General features: G+C 34.2%; 5 protein-coding genes and 1 long non-coding RNA gene across 11 annotated transcripts; 3 read left to right on the forward strand and 3 right to left on the reverse strand.

Moving 5' to 3' along the window:
• Nucleotides 1-757: 757 nt before the first annotated feature.
• Nucleotides 758-2,489, forward strand: LOC104883148 (protein FAR1-RELATED SEQUENCE 5-like). The gene is made up of 2 exons (XM_048636832.2): nucleotides 758-1,004; nucleotides 1,886-2,489. The coding sequence occupies exons 1-2, from the start codon at nucleotides 779-781 to the stop codon at nucleotides 2,413-2,415; spliced, it is 756 nt and encodes a 251-aa protein (XP_048492789.2). The 5' UTR covers nucleotides 758-778; the 3' UTR covers nucleotides 2,416-2,489.
• Nucleotides 2,490-2,568: 79 nt separating this feature from the next.
• Nucleotides 2,569-3,351, forward strand: LOC125493450 (uncharacterized). The gene is made up of 3 exons (XM_057392141.1): nucleotides 2,569-2,971; nucleotides 3,087-3,125; nucleotides 3,208-3,351. Exons 1-3 carry the CDS (start codon nucleotides 2,765-2,767, stop codon nucleotides 3,349-3,351), a joined length of 390 nt encoding a protein of 129 aa, XP_057248124.1. The 5' UTR covers nucleotides 2,569-2,764.
• A 5,420-nt stretch (nucleotides 3,352-8,771) lies between these two features.
• LOC125493341 (uncharacterized) lies at nucleotides 8,772-9,533 on the reverse strand. The gene is made up of 2 exons (XR_007269889.2): nucleotides 9,248-9,533; nucleotides 8,772-9,152 (listed from the first exon to the last, which is right to left on the reverse strand). It is a non-coding gene; the product is annotated as an uncharacterized LOC125493341 (long non-coding RNA).
• A 1,889-nt stretch (nucleotides 9,534-11,422) lies between these two features.
• LOC125493815 (DNA repair protein XRCC3 homolog) lies at nucleotides 11,423-12,229 on the forward strand. The gene has a single exon (XM_048637338.1). The coding sequence runs from the start codon at nucleotides 11,423-11,425 to the stop codon at nucleotides 12,227-12,229; it is 807 nt and encodes a 268-aa protein (XP_048493295.1).
• A 309-nt stretch (nucleotides 12,230-12,538) lies between these two features.
• Nucleotides 12,539-15,129, reverse strand: LOC125493814 (uncharacterized). Its single transcript, XM_057392058.1, has 7 exons — nucleotides 14,973-15,129; nucleotides 14,799-14,892; nucleotides 14,632-14,723; nucleotides 14,440-14,550; nucleotides 13,281-13,411; nucleotides 13,087-13,196; nucleotides 12,539-12,853 (listed from the first exon to the last, which is right to left on the reverse strand). The coding sequence occupies exons 2-6, from the start codon at nucleotides 14,869-14,871 to the stop codon at nucleotides 13,136-13,138; spliced, it is 468 nt and encodes a 155-aa protein (XP_057248041.1). The 5' UTR covers nucleotides 14,872-14,892; nucleotides 14,973-15,129; the 3' UTR covers nucleotides 12,539-12,853; nucleotides 13,087-13,135.
• Nucleotides 15,130-15,721: 592 nt separating this feature from the next.
• LOC125493340 (uncharacterized) lies at nucleotides 15,722-19,315 on the reverse strand. Of its 6 annotated transcripts, none has more exons than XM_048636604.2 (9): nucleotides 18,905-19,315; nucleotides 18,401-18,468; nucleotides 18,254-18,322; nucleotides 18,126-18,185; nucleotides 17,315-18,031; nucleotides 17,045-17,185; nucleotides 16,900-16,977; nucleotides 16,630-16,819; nucleotides 15,722-15,839 (listed from the first exon to the last, which is right to left on the reverse strand). In XM_048636604.2, exons 2-8 carry the CDS (start codon nucleotides 18,461-18,463, stop codon nucleotides 16,706-16,708), a joined length of 1,242 nt encoding a protein of 413 aa, XP_048492561.2. In that variant the 5' UTR covers nucleotides 18,464-18,468; nucleotides 18,905-19,315; the 3' UTR covers nucleotides 15,722-15,839; nucleotides 16,630-16,705. The 6 variants fall into 6 exon arrangements, with proteins under 6 accessions (XP_048492561.2, XP_048492559.2, XP_048492560.2 ...); XM_048636602.2 differs by having other exon boundaries at nucleotides 18,254-18,328; XM_048636603.2 differs by having other exon boundaries at nucleotides 18,254-18,325; nucleotides 18,905-19,314.
• Between the last annotated feature and the right edge of the window lie 3,186 nt (nucleotides 19,316-22,501).

Consider the following 22,501-nt stretch of genomic DNA (forward strand, 5'->3'; position numbering starts at 1 on the left):
GACTTGTGAATGTTATGGTAGGCCGGATAGGAGGAAACGGGTAAACGGGCGTAGGGTGGTGACAGATTCTGTGATTGATGATGATTTAGCTACGAAGAAGTCAAAGAAATGTGATTGTACTCCATGATGTATGCTACTTGTAATGAAGAAGGGGATGGGAAGTTAAGAAAGTTATAAATGAACATAAAAACCACGAGCCAACGCCGTCAAAGTCTCGATACATTAGTATGTATAGGAAAGAGGAGTTGTATAATCATGTTAGAAGGAAACTTTTTAACGATTATAACTCGTGGTTGAAGATACCACAAATTAACGGATGCCTTGCTAGGGAGAGGAACGGGGTAGAGGATTGGGTAGTAACTGAACGTGATTTGCGCAATGAAGTGAGTAAGGTGAAAGGTTGAAACTTAAAGAAGGTGATGCGAATGCTATGCTAAAGTATTTCAACAAAATGAGTTCTGACAATCAAAATTTTTTTAGTATGCATAGATTGGATGACGATATGACATTAAAAGATATTCTATGGGTTGATGCTCGAAGTAGAGTAGCATATGAAGAGTTTGGAGATGTGGTTTGTTTTGATGCAACGTATTTGACTAACGAGTATGAGTTGCCATTTGCTAACTTTGTAGGGTTAATCATCATGGGCAGAGTATTTTACTAGGTTGTGCATTAATTTCTCACGAGAATACGGAGACTTATGAGTGGGTTTTCTCTACATGGCTAAGTTCATGGGTGGTAAAAGTCCAATGGCATTCTTACAGATCAAGATGCGGCAATGCGGAAGGCATTGCTTACATCTATGCCCGAAGCTCGACATCGATGGTGTTTGTGGCACATAACTGAAAAGTTTTGCTCAAAGCTAGGCATGTTTGAGAAATATCAAGATATTAAGGATGATCTTCTTTATGCCATATATGATAGCTTAGATCCTTCTGAATTTGAGGAGAATTGGAACAATGTAATTGCAAAGTATGATCTTGTTGACAATGGTTGGCTTGGAGGTAAGATTTATGTAGTTATTAAATTGTTATTAAATTAGGTGTAGTGTTGAAATTAACGGTGTTTAAATACTATGATATACTATGATAAGGTGAGATTAATAGCACCAATTTCTTGGCTGTCAATAGACTTGCTGTGTCATATTAAACTTTGAATCTTGAACTGGACTTCATATATGTTATTTATAAATTATGAATACTATGTTGCAAACTTTGAATCTTGAACTGGACTTCATATATGTTTTTATATATTATGAAAACTATGTTGCAATCTTTGAATCTTGAACTGGACTTCATATATGTTATTTATAAATTATGAATACTATGTTGCAAACTTTGAATCTTGAACTGGACTTCATATATGTTATTTATATATTATGAAAACTATGTTGCAATCTTTGAATCTTGAACTGGACTTCATATATGTTATTTATATATTATGAATACTATGTTGCAAACTTTGAATCTTGAACTGGACCTCATATATGTTATTTTTATATTATGAATACTATGTTGCAATCTTTGAATCTTGAACTGGACTTCATATATGTTATTTATATATTATGAAAACTATGTTGCAATCTTTGAATCTTGAACTGGACCTCATATACGTTATTTTTATATTATCAATACTATGTTGCAAACTTTGAATCTTGAACTGGACTTCATATATGTTATTTATATATTATGAAAACTATGTTGCAATCTTTGAATCTTGAGCTGGACTTCATATATGTTATATATATATTATGAAAACTATGTTGCAATCTTTGAATCTTGAACTGGACCTCATATATGTTATTTTTATATTATGAATACTATGTTGCAAACTTTGAATCTTGAACTGGACTTCATATATGTTATTTATATATTATATATTACAGGTTTATATCGGGAACGAGAAATGTGGGTTCCTGCATACATGAGACACATGTTTTGGGCGGGAATGAAGACTATACAAAGAGTAGAGAGTATAAACAGCTTCTTTGACGGGTATGTGAACAAACACACTCGGTTGTATGAGTTTGCGGAGAGGTATTGTGAAGCAATGGAGGTTCGCGCAAATGACGAGAAGGAGAACGACGCAAATTCAGCCAGGTATGTGAGGACACTTGAAACTGATTTTTCTGTTGAAGCTATATACCAGAAGATATACACTGACAATAAATTTAAGGAGGTTCAAAGAGAGTGCACTAGGTCCTTATATTTGAATGTGCAGGGAAAGAATGTAGTTTCAGATAATGTTTTGGAACTTATGTTTCAAGATAGGGTGTGGGTAAGATGTAAAGACACAAGAAAAGAGATTGTTTCCAAAAAAAAGAGGATGTACAAGGTTACGTTTGACTCTAGTACAAAGGATGTAAGTTGTGCATGCAAGTTATTTGAGTGCAATGGAATCATGTGTCTCACATGATATTTGTATATGAGATTCATGACCAGTTAGAGGTCCCAGAAAAATATATTTTGAGGCGGTGGAGAAAAGATGTTCATAGAAAACATACGAGGGTTAAGGTGGCTTATCACGACCCTTCAAAAACTGATGAGGTTCGTAGATATGATTATATTTTTGACAAATTTGTTCCAATTTGTGAGAAGGCTTCAAAGTATGAGGAGAATATTGCTGTTGTAGTAGAAATGTTTGACCTCATGAACTTGCGGGTTAAGGAGACAAGTGCCATGGTAATGAGGCGGATGCTTGAAGGGGATATAGATATGACTCCCAATTCTGTGGTTAAGCAGAAGAATAACGAGTTTGGTCCTCCATGTGTGGGTCAAAATGGGAAGAAGAAGAAGGGGAAGTTGCTGTGGATGCACCATTGCATAATGTGAAAGATCCACCTTGCAAGAAGGTTGCACATCGAACTCGAGGTATGCGGTATGTATCTGTTGCAGAAGAAGCGAAGAGAAAGATAGCTTCGAAATCTAAGGCAAGCAAATCGAGGGCGGCCAAGAGACCTAGGAGGAAGAAGGTAATTATCGACATTGGTTAGACATGTTTTATTAAATTATGATGTAGTTGTTTGGGTATGGTTGTAATGCGATAAATGTTAGGTTTTAATGCGATAAATTTCATAATTTGTCCAGGTTGATTTGAATGTCGCAGTTGCTACACCGAGGTGTAAGGTAAAGAAATTGGTAGTGGTAGTGGGTGAAGTTTAATTGTACAAATTAAGTTGTATTAACTGAAATTATTTGTGGGTGGTAGGAGCTGAACTTGAATGGTGTAGGCGAAGGAGAATGTTCAGGAATGACGGCTACACCAAGTGCGGGGCCACAGGTATATAATGTAACTTTTTTATTTTTAACTTATAGAGAAGAATATAGAGAAGAATGTAACTTTAAACTTTAGAATTTTTCATATATATTTGTAGGAGATAAATATGGAGGATCCAGATTTTCCTATCTCCATTGGAGGTATTGAGTTAGTTGATGGAGATGGTTCTATAGGATATTTTACACGATTCTTAGGTAGTCGCGATGGTGAAACAAGTAGATCGTACGTTGGTTCGAATGATATGCTTCAGTTGAGCATTGGAAGAATGTGAAGAAATGTGGTTTGAAGTTATGTAAAATTTATGGATGACAAAAAGCTGTGGTAATGTGGTCACTAAAATGTAGTTATATTTGTAATGTTAATTTTTGGCATCAAATAGAATTATGTTTTGTTATATAGCTTGCTTAGAAGTGACAACATTGAATATTATGTGATACTTTCATTCACTATTTTGGGAGGAATATTATGTGACTATTTAGAGTGTAATTTTCTAATTTTGAAATTATGAAAATTTAGGAAATTATGTTTCACATAAACATAAAAAGAGTTGGGGAGAAATTGAGAAATGAAATAGTTGGGGAAATGTGGGAAACCAAATGAAATGGAATTATGGCCGTTTTGTAATGTGTGGCCCAGATTGTGTAATGAGAAATTGGGCTACTTAATTGCAAATGGCTAGCAGCCACGTGTGGTTTATTTTTGTAGTGGCAAACAATTAGAGAGAATGCATTGAAGTTTAATGGCACAAATATTGCAAATGGGCTAGCCACGTGTGGTTTCATTCTTTAAGTGGCAATCAAATTAGAGACAATGCATTGAAGTTTGATAGATGGTGGTGAGTTCAAGTCATTAATTACTCCTACTAGTGAAAGTCTTTATAAGGTTGTGAAACGTAAGTTTATGAAACAAAAGCTTCTACTAATTTATTCTTCTAAGTGAAAAAATGAGTGAGAAGGGTAATATTAATATGAGTGAGATGGTAATATTGAAGAAGAAAAGTGGTAAACTAATAGTGAAATCAGGAGATCTTGCTGATTTTGGTGTGTCGTATGTGTTGGGTGTACATACTCCACTTGCGAAGTTATATTCATTTTACGCTACACACGTAGGGGTGGACCCCGATGACATCTACCTCATTTAAGACCGGACACAAATTCCTTTGTTTACGGGTTTGATGACACTGAGCTCGTGCTAGCTTATTCAAAAGTAACTATGTGAAAGAAGTTATATTATGTAGTCTGTTTGAATAAGAAATTCTGTTTTTATTATGTGAAAGAATTATTAATATGTTAGTAAGTAGGCATGTTGTAACTAGGCATGTTGTTAGTTGACATATTATTAGTTAAAAAAAAAATTGAATTAGAGATGGTGAAAATAAATTATGTGAATTACGCATGTTGTTAGTTACAAAAGAAATTGAATTAGAAATGTAAAAAACGTAAACAGTTATATTAAAAATTAATTATTTCAATTATAAATTATGTTGAAAATTAATGTTTGTGTTTTATTTGTTTCCATGTTACTTTGAAAATTGGACTAAAATCTAATGTTTACTACACTCAGGAAAAAGTGTTGCCGCTGATGTGGATATTGATCGCGACTATTACTTCGTTACAATGCGTGATCTACAAACGAAGCCCACAGTAAGGATATTCCGGATGAAATGCACTACTAAACTACAAAGACTTGCTATGTTGTGGGCTTCTATGGAGGGAATAGAGCCCAGTATTGTTTCTTTGTACCTTGAACAGGCACGTGTTGACCTTGAAGGTACCTTTGATAGTCAAGGTGTACTCTTGATGGGGACGTCATCTACGTAATTATTAATTATTTGGGAGGTTAAGATTGTAAATCTAAGTACTCTTATTATGATTTAGTAATCTATGTGTTTTGTTAATGTATTAGTAGATGAAAAGTAATGTATTAGTATATGAAGTCATAACTAATGTATTAGTATATGAAGTCGTAAGTAATATTAGTATATGAAGTCTAATGTAATATTAGTATATGAAGTCTAATGTATTAGTATATGTAACTGATAAGTTTTGTGAAGGAAGGTGAAATGAGTTATTATGTAACTCAAAAGTAATGTATTATTGGTTATGTTCGAAACAATTCGAAACAATAAATGAATCATATAAGTTGTAATGATCATATTAGTACTTGTGTACATAATCATATCAGTTGTGTACAAAATCATATCAGTTGTGTACAAAATCATATCAGTATGGGTAATGAATCATATCAGTTTGGGATGGGGTGAAATAGATAAAGTGGCCGAAAAAAATTAAATAACATATACAAAACGCAGCTTAATATATCAATTAATGGTACAAAACTGATATGATATCTAATTCTAGTGGTCTGATATAAAAGCCCCATGATATGATATAAAAGTGAAAAGATATGATAAATTATAAAACTGTGTACTCTTGTTATATAACTAAGGATATACTAAAAGAGTGTCACGCACGCTTTTGAAAGTTTGTATAATATGTGTAAGGATATACTATAAAAGATATGATAAACCTTTATTATATAACATTAATTATTGGACATTTCTATAATCATATCATATCGTATTTGCAATTTAATAACTACATTACTATGTTATATTCTATTATATGTTATCATATCTGAAACCTATGTTGTCTTATTACACTTATTTAATATCATATCGTGCAAGAAGTTTATCATATCTAAAATAAGGTGAATAATGTCCAATAAATTCAATTACTTTCTTAGATATATAACCATAGTATACAATCTCTAGTATTATTATATCTATTATTATAGTATTATAGTGATGTGAGTACTATAGTATTATGTTCAACTTTAAAAAGTAAGGTAGAATAACATGGTATATAATAAATATTAATATATAACAATTGAAGACTATTGGAAGATATAAATGTTAATAATAACAATTGAAGACTATTACATAATAAATGGTAATAAGTTTCATATACACATATAATAGTATAATACTATACTATATCATAATAAACATAAGTGTAATATATAACGTCCACGATATCATAATAGACAATACCATTATACTACACATATAATAGTTTTATTATACATAGACAATACCATTATAATAAACATAAATATCATAATTATATTCTATTATATGTTATCATATCTGAAACCTATGTTGTCTTATTACAATTATTTAATATCATATCGTGAAAGAAGTTTATCATATCTAAAATAAGGTGAATAAGGTCCAATAAATTCAATTACTTTCTTAGATATATAACCATAGTATACAATCTCTAGTATTATTATATCTATTATTATAGTATTATAGTGAGTGATGTGAGTACTATAGTATTATGTTCAACTTTAACAAGTAAGGTAGAATAACATGGTATATAGTAATTATTAATAATAATAACAATTGAAGACTATTGGAAGATATAAATGTTAATAATAACAATTGAAGACTATTAGATAATAAATGGTAATAAGTTTCATATACACATATAATAGTATAATACTATACTATATCGTAATAAACATAAGTGTATATATAACGTCCAGATATATAATAGACAATACCATTATACTACACATATAATAGTTTTATTATACATAGACAATACCATTATAATAAACATAAATATCATAATACTCTGATTAAAACCATTATACTATACATATAATACTATGATTAAGCATAGATAATACCATTACACTATACATATAATACTATACATAATAGTAGTGTTATGTATAGACAATACATTGAAAATAGTATAATACTAATACTATGAATATACTATAATATTATACATAGACAATACTATAATACTAAAAATGATAGAATTGATATGATATAGAATAGTGAGTATTACACATATATAAACCTCCACGATATGATATAATATAGAAGTAGACGGATATGATATAGTGAATTTAATATTATAGTAGACGAACATGATATAAGTGAATATAATATTAGTTAAAATAGTAGACAAATATAAGTTGAGTATTAGTAGACGAATATAAGTTGGTCAACGTATTATTTATTTGTAAATATTATTTGAAAATTTATTTCTTCCCACTACTATTCAAAGCCGAACCGAATTTCATTAATAAGTGAGTTAATGAATATTTACTCTTGAAAACCGAAGTTCATTAATAAGTGAGTTAATGAATATTTCTTCCCCCCTTGTTAACAGAAGTTTATTAAATAGTCAATTACTACTAATTAACTTTTTTCAACCTTCATCTCACATCTCACATCGTCGTCTCTCTCCTCTCTCATCTTCTTCAGCATTTTCTACACCAAAAACACCCACCTAAACACCCCACCACCGAAAACACCGCCCTCCCTAAACCCCACTGATGGCACTCTTCTTGAAAATTACAGAAGAACTTAGAGAAGCAGGCGCAATAAGCAAAACGTCATTTATGCACGTTCTTGGCAATTCAATCACTGATGGCACCCTATACGCCTGGAAATGTTCTATTCCGGCGAAGCCGCTGAACTACTGAGCGAAGAAACGTACGAAACATTGAAAGAAACGATAGAATTTATGGAGGCTTTTTTTGATACACCCCCTTGTAGGTCTACCTTAAGCGTTTCAGGGGGAAAAAAAAAAGGGAAATGCACAAAAAAATCGAAGCACAGTTATGATGTTCAAGCGACCCGAAAAAAACAGAAAAAACAACCACCAAAGGAAAAATCCCATCTAAAGAGAAAGGCAAAGGAAAAAAAACTGAGGTTCGAAGCATAGTAGACTATGGTAGCCAAAGAGGAACCACTATCTACCTTAATGTTAAGGAAGAAGTCTTTGATGATGAAGACTCTGAAGAAATAGCCTATGATGCTCAAGACTTTTTTTGAGGTAAGTATGATTGACTTTTCCGGCTTATTGGTAATGTAAAGTTAAATATTTTATTTTTTAACTGGGTAATTTAAAGTTGGTAATTTAAAGTTATTTGTGGTGTTCTTATTATATGTATTAATTCTTTGATGCGCGGAACAATTTGCATTAACAATTACTTAGACTTATTTAAAAAGAATTTTGCATGATAAACATTTTTATTTTCCGTTGATTAATACAAAATTATACAATTTAATTATATCTTATAAAAAGACTTGGTTTTATTTAAATAGTAAAATAGTATTACCAAAAATATGAAATGTAGAACTAATATGCTTATCATTATTCTAACGATTTCGTACGTTGTTGCTTATTTGTAGCTGCGGCCACCACCATTGAAGATTAATTATGTTCATGACCCACTCGCGAGCTGATTTGGATTACTACAATTGGCTATGTGCTTTTGGTTTTTTTTGGACAACTATCATAAAAGTAGGTTATGAATTGCTAAATGGTGTAACTAAGTTCTGATCATCTTTTGCAAGCTTTTGGACAACTATCTCTTAATGTGTATCTGTTAATGTTAATCATATCAGTGGTTCTAAGAATCATATCTCATATAGCAGTAATCATATCTCGTATAGCAGTAATCATATCTCATATAGAAGTAATATGAATCATATCATATAATAACATAACGAGGTCCCCAACAGTAGTACATTAGAAAAGCATAAACCGAACCCGACTCCTAACAACCATAATCTAAACCCGAGTCATAAGAAACAACAATAACATTGATAGTAGACAACTAATAAGCAATATCTTCTCCCTACTAGCCATGGACTCCATCTTCAATTGATGATATTTGTTTGTCTTCTCCAAAACAATTTTTTTTTCCTTCAATTGATGCACCTTAGCTTGTAATTTCCTGTTTACCTCTGTAAGTTCCTCTATAATTGCATCTTTGTTCTTCATATGTTCATCCGTTAAATGAGAGTGTAAATCGTCCTCCCAAATAAAAAAGCCACAATCATCCGACTATTAAAAATAAATAAATTATAATTAGACAACAAAATGCATGTAACATAATAAAAATTAAAGAAGACTTAATATGATTAAAATAAAATGCTTACAGGCCATGCTGCACAACCATAGAATTTTCTTCCGGCGTTAGGGCCCCCATTGGCGGTGCGGATATTAGCTTGCCGGCGATGATAGCATTTAATTGGATTTTTTTTCCGACCAACACTACTCGAAGAACCACTAGACCCTTGCATATTACTTCTACTTGCAATTGCTTTGCTAATCCCTTTACATTATATAATGCCAATAGGTCCTCACAACCAAAAAGATGGGGCCCAACTTCCAATATGTCACTTGTTATATATAGTTAATGCCTTTGCCACCCCCCTCATATTGACAATTACTTAAACCACTTCAAACTAATTGAAACCAATTTCCCATGGTTCCTCCACCACAAAATTTCCACTATGAACCGGCCGGAGTTATGGTGTAAGGCAAAGGGCACCATTCACTAGGGAGGCACCTCATATTAATGTCAACCAACATCGTTACTTTACCACCAACAAGAGATGTTGCTGAGGAAAACCGGGTCTACTTGAATGCTCATCAAGTGCGACACTTAATGAGGAATCCTTTCCCTTCATGGCCTACCCACATGTTGCCACTCTACATGGTTGGTCCTGATGGTTATGTGAGGCACGCGTACACCTTCTTTAAGTGATTTAGGAGGGGTTCCAGCACCCGCGCGAGTTTTGATAAGGTGGCAGATGGTGAAACTTGACATGCAACGCGTTGAAGATCATATTGTGCCACGGGAATTTGAAAATGTGATGGACCCTTACCCCATTATGTACAACAGAGGGAGAATTTTAGCTCTCCAAAGAAGGCCATGTAATGTGGTAATGGCTACATATGAAGATGCCATGGAGATCCTACATGTAATTGAGGAATTCAACCAGATCAATGTCCTCATTACGGAAATGGTTGTGAGGAAAGATGGGTTCTATCGGCCTTTCAATTTCGTTAAAATCCACCCGATGCTCAACAACCATTCCCCAAATATTGCACTATATAGTCCAATTATTATTTGGAGTACGAGAGGAATTACAAGGCCGGGATTTATAAATAATCTTTTGGATACCATTCACAACCATAGGCCTCGTTTAATTGTACTTTTCGAAACCCGAGCGACCCCCAATCAATTTCATTATTTATGGTCTCGTCAAGGGGGCCCAATATGAGTGGGAGGCCGCCTCGGGACTTGTGAAACCGGAGTACGGTGGTTATGTGGGACCCACAAAACTAGCTATGAACAGATTACCAACAACGTTTATGGGAATTATATGAATGAAGATCATTTTCAAGGTAACGTTATAAATATATGTGTTGGTTTTTTCATAAGTTACAAATTTTTATACCTATTAATATTATTCTTGTTAATAATTTTTGCAGGGACTGTGATGCACTGTGTGGAGGAATTATCTTAATTACAATTATCTTAATTCCATAAGCGTTAGTTTAATTGTATGCTTTTTCTTATGAAATCAACGTTTAATTGTATGTTTCTTACTCTAATGTTAATTGTAACAACTTATGTTTTTGCAATTGTAAGAACTAAATCCACTATATGTATGTACGTTTTTTTAATTCACCTTTATTTTTTTTTTAAATATATGCTGTAAATAATTCATAGATATGATGGGTCTGCAAAAAGAAGGTCTACAATTATAGGATGTGATAGGATGAAGCCCAATTCTCTAGATGTAGGTGGCGTGTTGCAGCAAGCCCAATTCTCTAGATGTAGGTGGCGTGTTGCAGCAGATTTGTTGTGGGCTTGCGTGCAAGCTCTGCACACCTTCTCGGTTCTCGGGCTAAAACAACAGCAGCTGGACATTGAGGTGTTGTGTCAAACAGCTGTTTTTAGCTCTTTAAATTTTTTTTTTTAATTAGTCCCTCGGCACAGCTGGCGGGCTTTACCTCCAAAACATTATTTAAAACAAATTAGTCCGTGGCCCTTCTTCGGCCCTTCTTCCCACACCACATGCCCAAATTCTAGCCCAATTTATTTTTTAACACAAACGTTTCAAGGCATTTGTTTTCTATATTTGCCTATAAATATAACTTGCATATGTAATATAACTATATCATTCCATAAAAACATTCCCTTCATTCCATAAAAAACATTCTACCTTCATTCCATAAAAAACATTCTACCTTCATTCCTAAAAAACATTGTGAATACAATATATATGCGAAAACGAAACGTCTAAAATTAAGGTAAAGCCATGTCAACGGCAAAAATTTCTCTACATTGTAATTCTATCGACCAAATACTTAACGGCGGCATTGCAACACGCTCCATTACCGAGGTTTGTGGCGAGAACGCATCAGGTAAAACTCAATTATGCCTACAAGCTGTAATGTGTGCACAATTGCCACCAAGACTTGGTGGTCTTTACTGTGGATCTATATACTTAAACACAAGTGGGCCTTTTCCATCAACTAGAGCCAGCACATTAGCAATTAAATGTCGCACAATTTATGATTCAAATGAAAATCCCTTAGACAACATCATTGTGAAACAAGTTAATTCCCCCGAGGAAATGATTGTTGTCCTAGACAATCTTAAAACCCTAATGGAGAATTCCTTACTTACTACTCGACCTATACGCCTACTGGTACTCGATTCAATAACGGCCCTATGCCGCTCTTATTTTAGTACTAATGATATAACAGCAAGGAGTACTTTTTTGCGAAAAGTGAATACTACTCTTAATGAATTAGCTAATCAATACAACTCCGCTATCATCATCACAAACGAGGTTACTGACGTAGTTGGCAGCTCCGTACGGGGAACGAGGGGTCACGTTCATCAAGTGCAAAGTAGTGGAAGGATGGTGCAACCAAGTCTTGGTATGTATTGGACCGGACTAATAAACATCCGTATCTTCCTCACGAAAGAGGATACAGATGGAAGAACACGTAGAGAAGCACGTGTTGTATTATCTTCTACTCTACCACTTAGACGGGCCGAATTCGCTATAGGCCCATTGGGATTATTTTGCAACATACAAACTGTTCGTATTTACTAGTAACGTACATTATGAACTTCTTCTACCCAAAGTACTTATTTTCAGTTTGTTATTTAATTATGTTTGCTAAGTGTGCTTTACTTATTTCAATAAATTTGCTACCACATTTTCTCACTTTGTTATTTAATTATGTTTACGACATTTTCACTTTGTTATTTAATTATGTTTGCTACATTATCAATTTGTCCCTCACATGTCCATCACTTGATGCAATAAATGAAGTGAAGCTACACAAAAATGATTGCCTAACAAGCCCACGAACAAGTATGTCCACCTAAACAAACATTTAAACATTTAAACATTTAAACATTTTACACCAAAATTATAAATAAACACATATGGCCACTTAACAAGTATGCCCACGTACGATATGGCATAGCTTACCCCCAAAAAAAACACACGATATCTCATATATTACCCAAAATATTCACACCACCCTTTGCGTCCTGACCCCCAAACCCTTTGCGTCCTATAGAACCCAAAATGTCTTTTAAAGGCCTAACTTTAGTACTACCCCCATACTTTACTACCAATCATCTTCTTCACCTTATCTTTTAGCTCATTGCCTTCACAAAGCAAATCTTCTGTAAGCAGCCACTTCCTTTCCTCCTTTATATTAGCAGGCTGCAATTACATCACTAACTTTAGTCACGTTCCCAAAGTAATACATATAATGCAAAATTTAAAGTCACAAACACTACTCACCGATAAATACTCAAATTTGTAACGCGCTGCACACCCCTTTATTGCCAATAGCATGTGGATCCCACTTTCATCACTACACACACAATAACTTATATTACAAACCCTATGACCACTTCCTTCAAATATGCCACACAAAACAACATTAAATTTACCATTCACTATGGGCGTCGTCCATATTCACCGCCTTCCTCTCCCATTTTGTTATTTGCCCAGGTAACCATTGCCCTTCAAAGCTTGAGAAGAGAATATCAACCCCAATCGCCTATTACAAATAATATGACTATCATAACTCAATTTGATAACAACTATTTAACAAACACCATATAATATCAACTCGTTTCTTTACCAATTCCTCAATGGCCTTGCATGGTGCTCCAATGAATTTGGACGGTGTGCATCTATGACCCACACCTCCTCACTGTTAACAGAAAACGCAGCACACCACCATTTTCTGTCTTCCAAAACTGGAACAAAGACCTACCATAACCAAATATGAAGTCCAGTTCAAGATTGAAAGTTTGCAACATAGTTTTCATAATATAAAAATAACATATATGAGGTCCAGTTCAAGATTGAAAGTTTGCAACATAGTTTTCATAATATAAAAATAACATGTATGAGGTCCAGTTGAAGATTGAAAGTTTGCAACCTAGTTTTCATAATATAAAAATAACATGTATGAGGTCCAGTTCAAGATTGAAAGTTTGCAACCTAGTTTTCATAATATAAAAATAACATATATGAGGTCCAGTTCTAGATTAAAAGTTTGCAACCTAGTATTCATAATATATAAATAACATATATTAGGTCCAGTTCAAGATTGAAAGTTTGCAACCTAGTTTTCATAATATAAAAATAACATATATGAGGTCCAGTTCAAGATTCAAAGATAACAACCTAGTTTTCATAATATAAAAATAACATATATGAGGTCCAGTTCAAGATTGAAAGTTTGCAACATAGTATTCATAATATATAAATAACATATATGAGGTCTAGTTCAAGATTAAAAGTTTGCAACCTAGTATTCATAATATATAAATAACATATATGAGGTCCAGTTCAAGATTAAAAGTTTGCAACCTAGTATTCATAATATATAAATAACATATATGAGGTCCAGTTCTTCACACAAGAACAATTCCCAGTTCTTCACACATATTATTTAGGCTATTACAATCAACTTAATAACCAACCATGATTACATCAGTCACACCATCAAAGTTTCACATATCCCACTCATATTAAATCAACAATTTATGAGATGAGGAAAGATTCTAAACATTCGTATATACAAATCCTTCAAATGGCCAAATAATTTTGACCAACTTAACCATCTATCAAACCTTCAGCTTCTTTCCTAAGGGTTTAAGGGTTTTATAGTTTATAGTTTATAGTTTATAGTGCACTACTACCAATATCAAACAATCAAATTACCATACTCATACATATACTACTCATGATTTTTAGCGTATTAATTCATTATTCTCATACTATTTCCTTACCCCAAATATACGATTGGCGTGAACTCCCTTAAATCCTTTAGCAACAGCACATCCAATTTCACGACAATCGTTCCAATCTCCCGATCTCCGCACATTCTCAAATACCCGAGCCTGCATATACAACCCCCATTAGTGCTTTTAAATATTACTAATATTTACTAATATTGCATTGATCTAATAATAAAACCTTACCGCAAATGTAGGATCGATCATAAAACGTATACTAGAGTTTCCAAATTTCCTCCGCCACATGCGCGTATACATTGCACAGCCACCCTTACGTACTGCATTAAAGTTGCTTCCTTTACAAATTAATATCGTTTTTATTTACAAATTATTTAACAAGCATATGAACTTACATTCTCGTGAACGCATTGTGTGCCACCAAGCACTGTCTTGCATTCTTCTAAGGTAGCAACCAATGTCCCACATTTTACCATTACGACTTCTTCCCTGAAACCATCAAACCATCAAATACACATCAATGTTACTATAAAAACCTGTGTACTACTTGATAAAATAGAGAAACTTACGCATTGGCGTCCGGTTTTTCATCATAAATAAACTTCATTAGCTTTGACTTAAAGTTTGGATACTCTCTAGGTATAAGTTGAACATTAAATTCCTTATCACGTATCCTTGCACTGGCTCTTGTAACCCGCTTCCTCCTACTCTTCTTCATTCTTTCGATGATCCTTTTGTTCGCGACAAGCTCCTAAGCTTCCTGATATGGTTTCCAAGTTTCCCGCCGCAGAGCTTTCAGGACCTAAATTGTCTCCAACAACAGGGGGATCGAATGCAAATCCCCACTCATACCTCGATGTACTAGGTCCACCATCACAATCACCATCATCACTCAACATTTTTATCCGTTGACTCACCAACTTTATCACCCTACTTATAGACGAACTTGCTGCTGCACTTCCTACACCACTGCCACCACTGCCTTCCCTTCCTCCTCCTATACCACCACTGCCTCCCATACCACCACTGCCATCTTGCCTTCCTCCACTGCCTTCACTTCCTCCTCCCAGACCACCACTTACTCCCACACCACCAACAATGCCTTCCTCCCTCCCAGACCACCATTTTCTCCCACACCACCACTGCCACCACACCACCACTGCCTCCCACACCTCCCACACCACCGCTGCCACCCACACCACCACTGCCTCCCACACCTCCCATGCCACCACTGCCACCCACACCACCACTGCCTCCCACACCTCCCATACCACCACTGCCTCCCACACCACCACTGCCTCCCACACCTCCCACACCACCACTGCCTCCCACATCTCCCATACCACCACTGCCTCCCACATCTCCCATACCACTGCCTCCCACACCTCCCATACCACTTTCACTTCCTCCACCACATTCATCTTCACCTTCAACACCTTCACATACAACATGATATAGCATTTCATAAACACGCATAATAAGCAGGTTTCATAAACACGCATAAGAAGCTATGTACATAATAAACACGCATAATAAACACGCATAACATATATGAGGTCCAGTTCAAGATTAAAAGTTTGCAACCTAGTATTCATAATATATAAATAACATATATTAGGTCCAGTTCAAGATTGAAAGTTTGTAACATAGTTTTCATAATATATAAATAACATATATGAGGTCCAGTTCAAGATTAAAAGTTTGCAACCTAGTATTCATAATATATAAATAACATATATGAGGTCCAGTTCAAGATTAAAAGTTTGCAACATAGTTTTCTTAATATATAAATAACATATATGAGGTCCAGTTCAAGATTCAAAGATTGCAACATAGTTTTCATAATATATAAATAACATATATGAAGTCCAGTTCAAGATTCAAAGTTTGCAACATAGTATTCATAATATATAAATAACATATATGAAGTCCATTTCAAGATTCAAAGATAACAACATAGTTTTCATAATATATAAATAACATATATGAAGTCCAGTTCAAGATTCAAATAAAAAGACATAGTATTCATAATTTATAAATAACATATATGAAGTCCAGTTCAAGATTCAAATAAAAAGACATAGTATTCATAATTTATAAATAACATATATGAAGTCCAGTTCAAGATTCAAAGTTTGCAACCTAGTTTTCATAATATATAAATAACATATATAAAGTCCAGTTCAAGATTAAAATAAAAAATTATGTTATTGTTATTCATAAAACCTCGACATTCTTCAACACGTTTCTTCTGCATTTTGCGCTGATAAGGGTTAAGCTTGTCCCTTGGCCCCTTCGGCGATTACGACTTGGGCCGGTGATCAGAATCCGAATCCAAATTATCATCAAATGCATTACGATTACGGTGCAATGGATTAATTTCCAATCCCATTCCACTCAACACAAGAGCAGCAATCTGGTCATCATTATTGCAAACTTTTGTAATGTACAAAATTTTAAAGTTTAAAATGCTCAACAGTAACAATAAGTTACTACCTCGTAAGACATGCATTGAGGTCCCATCGTGTCTCTCGCAACTAACGGATGTTTCTCACCGTACGCCAAGTCAATGCACTAATGACAAGATATAAGTTAGGATATTTTAACTAATATGTAACATACAACAAACCATAATTCATACCCCAATATTCCCATAATCTCCCTTCCCACTTTGTCGATCAGCTTCTTTCGCTTCAGTCACATCTTTCGCAGACCACGCTTTTAACCTCGGAAATAATCCCCAACGCACAGGAGGACGATGCAATCGATCAAGGTACATAATCTATATCAATTTTGCAAGACAATAAAATATTCTATCATCATCTACAAACATAATCATCTACAAACATACATATCCAAATATAATAAATACACAAATATAATAAATACACAATTATAATATATCACTAACCGCAAGAAAATACGTGCAACCTCCACAACCTTTCGCATACCCTTCCCTGTAAAACTTTTCTGCAAAGTGACGCGCATGTACTAATAACTTATCCAATACAAGCGACGCCCAATCATATTTGTGAGCATCCACGGCCAATGTTGATGCAACCACTAAGTCACTCTCTAACCTTCTACATGTTGTTGGGCACAAAAAATCACACAAAGCAAGCATCAAGAATGCAGTCTTGAATTCAACTTCATCCTCCGAATGACTTATCCCCTCAACCTTCTCAATTACCTTTACCATAGGAATACCAACTGAGGAACCATACTTCTGCTGTATTTCTAGTACTGCCCTCTTAACATTTTCATTTCGTGCTACAAGTGGAACTCTTTTCGGTCCATGAGGTATACCTAATACCCAATGCACCTGTCGCTTATCCATAGGGTACTCTATCCCCCCCGGGAACATTATCACATTCCTACAAGTGTCTACCAATGTCATCAACCAATAGCAAAAATTCCGTGGTAATCTCTTCCCCCTCAAATAAAGTAATCCCTCAAAACCCATGTCTCTAACCCATTGCCTTTTCATCTCACAAAAACCACCAATAATTTTACCTAAGGTCTCAACCCTACAGTTTACATTTGCTTGCGCCCCTTTACACTTAGCTAGTTGTGTTTTCAGCACTTCACTGCGCGACTTCACTTCACCGCCTACAGATTTTTCTATACCCTGCAAACCCAATTTTATAACACTTTATATCACTTTTGCATCATATTAACAAGCTATGTTATACCAACAAAACATCGCAAATATTTTAACTCACTCTGAATATCTCTGGACTCAATACAAGTTTTTTATCTACCACTTTTTTACGCTTTCCACCCTGCATACATACATGTTTTTAATATCATTACAACCTTCATGATTTCTTCTATTCATATTTTTTATTACCTGCTTCCCAACTCCATCGTCCCTTAAGCTCTTACGCTTCTTCTTCGATTTATATTTCCTACCACCTTCCTGCTGCTGTCAAATTTTCAGAGTTATGTCTCAAAATTTCACCAAAATCAACAAATCACCATTTATCAATTACATTACCTCCAAACATTCAGCTTCTGAAACATACTCCCTATCACTCGACCTTCCACCACTCTTCCTCATTATCCCTACATTACAATTATACAATTATATCCTAAACATGATAACATTAAACGAAACCCTAAATTTCCTACAATTAACAACATTCACAACACAAACAATTGCAACCCAAAAACAGATCAAATAATTGCAACACAAACCATTCAAGTATTTAAAGAAACGAAAAACAGATCAAAACATGATCAAAGTGCTGTCAAAAACACAAACGAAGGTTTCTATGATTTTTGATGAATTTTCGAATACATCATCTACACACATTTGAATCATCTACATTTTTCGTACAAATAACAAAATATTTAAACAAATTTAAGCTGAAAAACAAACAAAAACATCACAGAAATTTCTACAACCAACTACCATACCAATTTCTAATCATATCAACAATTTACCCTAAAATATTCAAATTACATATATATATAAACCTTCAACGAAAACAGAAATTACCTCAATTGCAACTTTTCTTCTTCAACCTTGAATCAATGTAAGTCATTCGCAATTTCGAAATTTCTCAATTGGACAACCTTCCTCCACGTTTTTGACAGCACTTTCTACACCATCGCTTTGTTGATGATAGAAGATTTGAACACTTCACTTCTTATTTCATGATTTCGCATGTAAATTTTGGTTCTTTTTTGTTTTTTTTTTCTTTCGGACTTTCTTTCGCACTCTCAAACTCTTTTTCTCTCTGTTTTCCGTTTCTTTTTTTTGAAACCCAAAAACTAATAAATTCAGGTTGTTCTTTTTAGGGGGGTACTGTAGCATGGGAAATTACTAAAATGCCCCGGTTATGGGCAACTGCTGCCCAATAGCTGTTATGGGTATATCAGCTCTCGAACCTCATGCAGTGCAAGAATGCAATTGTACTTTCATGTACGATGATTGGTTGAACTTTGTACGTTGGCAAAAGTTAAATATTTCTCCTGAGTTAGATTTATGTGTATATACACTGAATTAGGATTGTGAGAGATCCTGTTAAACACAACCTGATTCTTAGACAGCAAGATGCCCCATATTGGTGTTTAGAAAATTAAAATAGGAATTATTTGGCTACTTTATCTATGTTGGCTATGAAAAAGTAGGATCTAAGATTGAATCTAGTCTCCGAGAAAAATACCAATTAAAGCTTGGCCTAATGGTAAAGGTATTAGTTCATAACTTTAAGATCATGAGATCAAATTCCACTAGGGTTTCTTTAGGATGAAGTTTCCTTTATCATCTCCCATCATTTCCAATGACTCTGACTCACAAATGTAATAGATGTCAATTCAGTAGGGTTCTCCTCACTTACCTAAAAGAAAATCTCCAAGGAAAATTGCATGTTGGAAACATGTAAGTTTAGGAAAACAACATAATTCAAAGAAATATTGAACATATTCACCTATGAAGCGTATAAAGTGGTTAAAGCAATTATGACTACAAAGCTATGTATGTGGCTTGTCCAAGCGAGTGTACAATGATGTATTGGATTGCAGTTTACCACTTAAAACCCCATGAATTGTCTTCACTATTTAGAATCCAAAAAGATGGAACTTTCACTACATGAAATCGTCCATTGCTTGATGAAAAGATTCCATAGCTAGGATGTATCCTTGGCATCACTCCACTCAAAAACTTTGACGGACTTTTAAAGCTTTCCAATGGTGCATGAAAGTTATTGGCAGTGAAGTCTTTGACCTTCCACCTTGCGGCGTGATCAAAAGTAAGGGTACGTATTCTTGGTAATTACAAGTTTATATTCTTTTTTTATTTCTACAAAAGATACACGCTTTCAACCAAATACATTGTTCGATGGTCTTATATTTAGATTTTGCAAAAGAACCCTGTATTAAGACTTTATAGGGGTATAATCCATAATTTAAAGAGCAACTTGAATTGGTTCAAACATGGACTAAACTCCCATCTATCAAATATGCAGTCTCCTTCAGCTAAATTCGGCGGTTATGTTTGAACCGGCTAAGACTAACCTAGCATCAAAGGTAGCCACATCTAACCACATATAATAAGTGACCAAAGTTGGGTCTAAAATATTCAATTCGGAAAAACACCAATTTGATCCTCAACTATGTGGATGCTGCAAAGAAAAAATAGGGCAATGAAAACTAAACACAAATTAGCAAAACATAAGAATGAGAGGAGCACAAAAATAATTGCACATTGGATCCAGTTTCCTAGTACGCAAACAAGATTAAGTGGTAGCTAAACATACGCATAACGCATGAGAACACAAGCCCTACTAAGATTCCCCTTTTGTGCTTCAGTTTTAGTTGTTGAAATCCACATGATAGTATGGTCCCCCTACATAGTCAACATTAACACGACACAAGGAATATTTCACGAGTTTTGTCTCAGTAGCATAACCTTAATCCAACGAAAATTATCATCTAATTGTTAGCTTAAGGACAGACTTGATTTTATGATCCAAACATCATATTGTTTAATCTAACGGTCGGAAACTTCATTAATGTACTTTAATGAGTCGGGTGGAGCCATAATTTGTAAATTGCTAAATTATGATCTAATGCTAATTCATACTTACTATGAAGAGTACGCCTATCAATGTGCTTTGACTTTCCAAACACAAAGTCAATGTATTTGGTACCTTATGTCATACTACCATCTTAATATTTGGTAGACCGGAAACTTTTTGATATATCACCCCATGCAAACACTAAATAGTTATAAATCCTCCGAGTCATGTAAATCTGCTAGAGGTTTCGTCCCAGTGATACTATTCATCTTACAACCATATATATATATATATATAAACCTTGTGACAAAATTTGGTACTTACTACATAACAAGATCTTCGTACACCATGATTCTACTAACAATTTAAAGAAACGATATCTTTCCAAGTATATTGCTAGTCACCTGATTTTAATAAGGTAAATTTTTTAACTTATCATTTAAGTCATTTTAGCCACCTGGAAATTTTATTTTAGGTGATTTCCTAACACTGCTAATCATTTTAGCACCTAAAATAGGTTAGCAACTTATCATTTAAGATAGCTAAAATACTTCCCCAAACAGAACCATTATGTAACTTTCTTGGAGCAATAAGTGAACGTATATCCATTTTGTGTAGCTATTTTGCTTACTAACTGTGTTATTGAAGCACAAGAGTAGCATTACATAATAGTGAATACAGAGACCGTTGCGATTTTATTGAATGTTTTTTTGTTTATAAATGGGTTTAGCATTAAGAGTAAAGAGCAAAAAAAAACACCAAAGAAGTGTTCGAGACAGCTTTTCAAACTTCAAAGTGGTACAACAAAGAGTTTGTTTATTGTTATTAATTTAGAACCAAGATGGAAATAATTTTGTCAAATATTCCCTATATAAATTCTTTGCTCGTGTGAAATTCATATAATAGCAAAGTAGGTCAGATTCTTTGAGGAAGTATTATAGAATAACAGAAAACATTTGGTCTCCTTCTGATGTCCCAAGTACATGTACCTGACATAACACAAGAGTTGAGGTCAAGTTGTCAGCTTTCATGTCCCTTCTTAAAAAAAAATTCCCAATTCTCAAATCTTACCTGAGTGTAATACATTCATAGTTGATAGTTTAATCACATTCTAATCTCATAGGATGTCAATAACTTGACAAGATCTGATTCTTGCTTCCTCTCTTATTCCAGCAACAAAATCAGCACTACATTAAGTTTAGCACACAACATTTTCTGAACAAAAAGGCACAGATGCGATCACGAGACAATGAATCGATAGGTTTAAATAATATACTCCATCCGTTTTTTTACTTGCAATATTGAAGTATGACACAAGAAATTTAGAAGAGCAGAAAGAGGATGTAATAATGATCCAAAGTCTAGCCCACTTAAAGACTTTTTGGTTCATGATTACATGAACCGGTTGCACTTGTTTTAAAGCTCTTGGCTTTCCTCCATTTGTTCATAATCTCGAGTTTGTTACTTGTCTAACTTAGAAAGTGGATTGAGGCATGCATCTCATTTGAAGAGCCCAAGTTCTATTTGCATCGCAAGCAAGGTTGTAAAGGAAGTCCAAGTTCTGTTTGGGTTCC

This window comes from Beta vulgaris, chromosome 9, assembly GCF_026745355.1.
Source record: "Beta vulgaris subsp. vulgaris cultivar EL10 chromosome 9, EL10.2, whole genome shotgun sequence".
NCBI lineage: Eukaryota > Viridiplantae > Streptophyta > Magnoliopsida > Caryophyllales > Amaranthaceae > Beta > Beta vulgaris.

Coding starts and splice junctions, on each gene's coding strand:
- LOC104883148 (XM_048636832.2), top strand. CDS start 779: ATGCGGAAGGCATTGCTTACATCTATGCCCGAAGCTCGACATCGATGG. Junction 1,005..1,885: donor TGACAATGGTTGGCTTGGAG/GTAAGATTTATG, acceptor TATATATTACAG/GTTTATATCGGGAACGAGAA.
- LOC125493450 (XM_057392141.1), top strand. CDS start 2,765: ATGTGTGGGTCAAAATGGGAAGAAGAAGAAGGGGAAGTTGCTGTGGAT. Junction 2,972..3,086: donor AGAGACCTAGGAGGAAGAAG/GTAATTATCGAC, acceptor TAATTTGTCCAG/GTTGATTTGAATGTCGCAGT. Junction 3,126..3,207: donor TTGCTACACCGAGGTGTAAG/GTAAAGAAATTG, acceptor TGTGGGTGGTAG/GAGCTGAACTTGAATGGTGT.
- LOC125493815 (XM_048637338.1), top strand. CDS start 11,423: ATGTCAACGGCAAAAATTTCTCTACATTGTAATTCTATCGACCAAATA.
- LOC125493814 (XM_057392058.1), bottom strand. CDS start 14,871: ATGTGGGACATTGGTTGCTACCTTAGAAGAATGCAAGACAGTGCTTGG. Junction 14,551..14,631: donor TGATCGATCCTACATTTGCG/GTAAGGTTTTAT, acceptor TTGTATATGCAG/GCTCGGGTATTTGAGAATGT. Junction 13,197..13,280: donor GCAAGGCCATTGAGGAATTG/GTAAAGAAACGA, acceptor TATTTGTAATAG/GCGATTGGGGTTGATATTCT.
- LOC125493340 (XM_048636602.2), bottom strand. CDS start 18,463: ATGAGGAAGAGTGGTGGAAGGTCGAGTGATAGGGAGTATGTTTCAGAA. Junction 18,032..18,125: donor TGAGTCCAGAGATATTCAGA/GTGAGTTAAAAT, acceptor TTGGGTTTGCAG/GGTATAGAAAAATCTGTAGG. Junction 17,186..17,314: donor GTTGCACGTATTTTCTTGCG/GTTAGTGATATA, acceptor AAATTGATATAG/ATTATGTACCTTGATCGATT.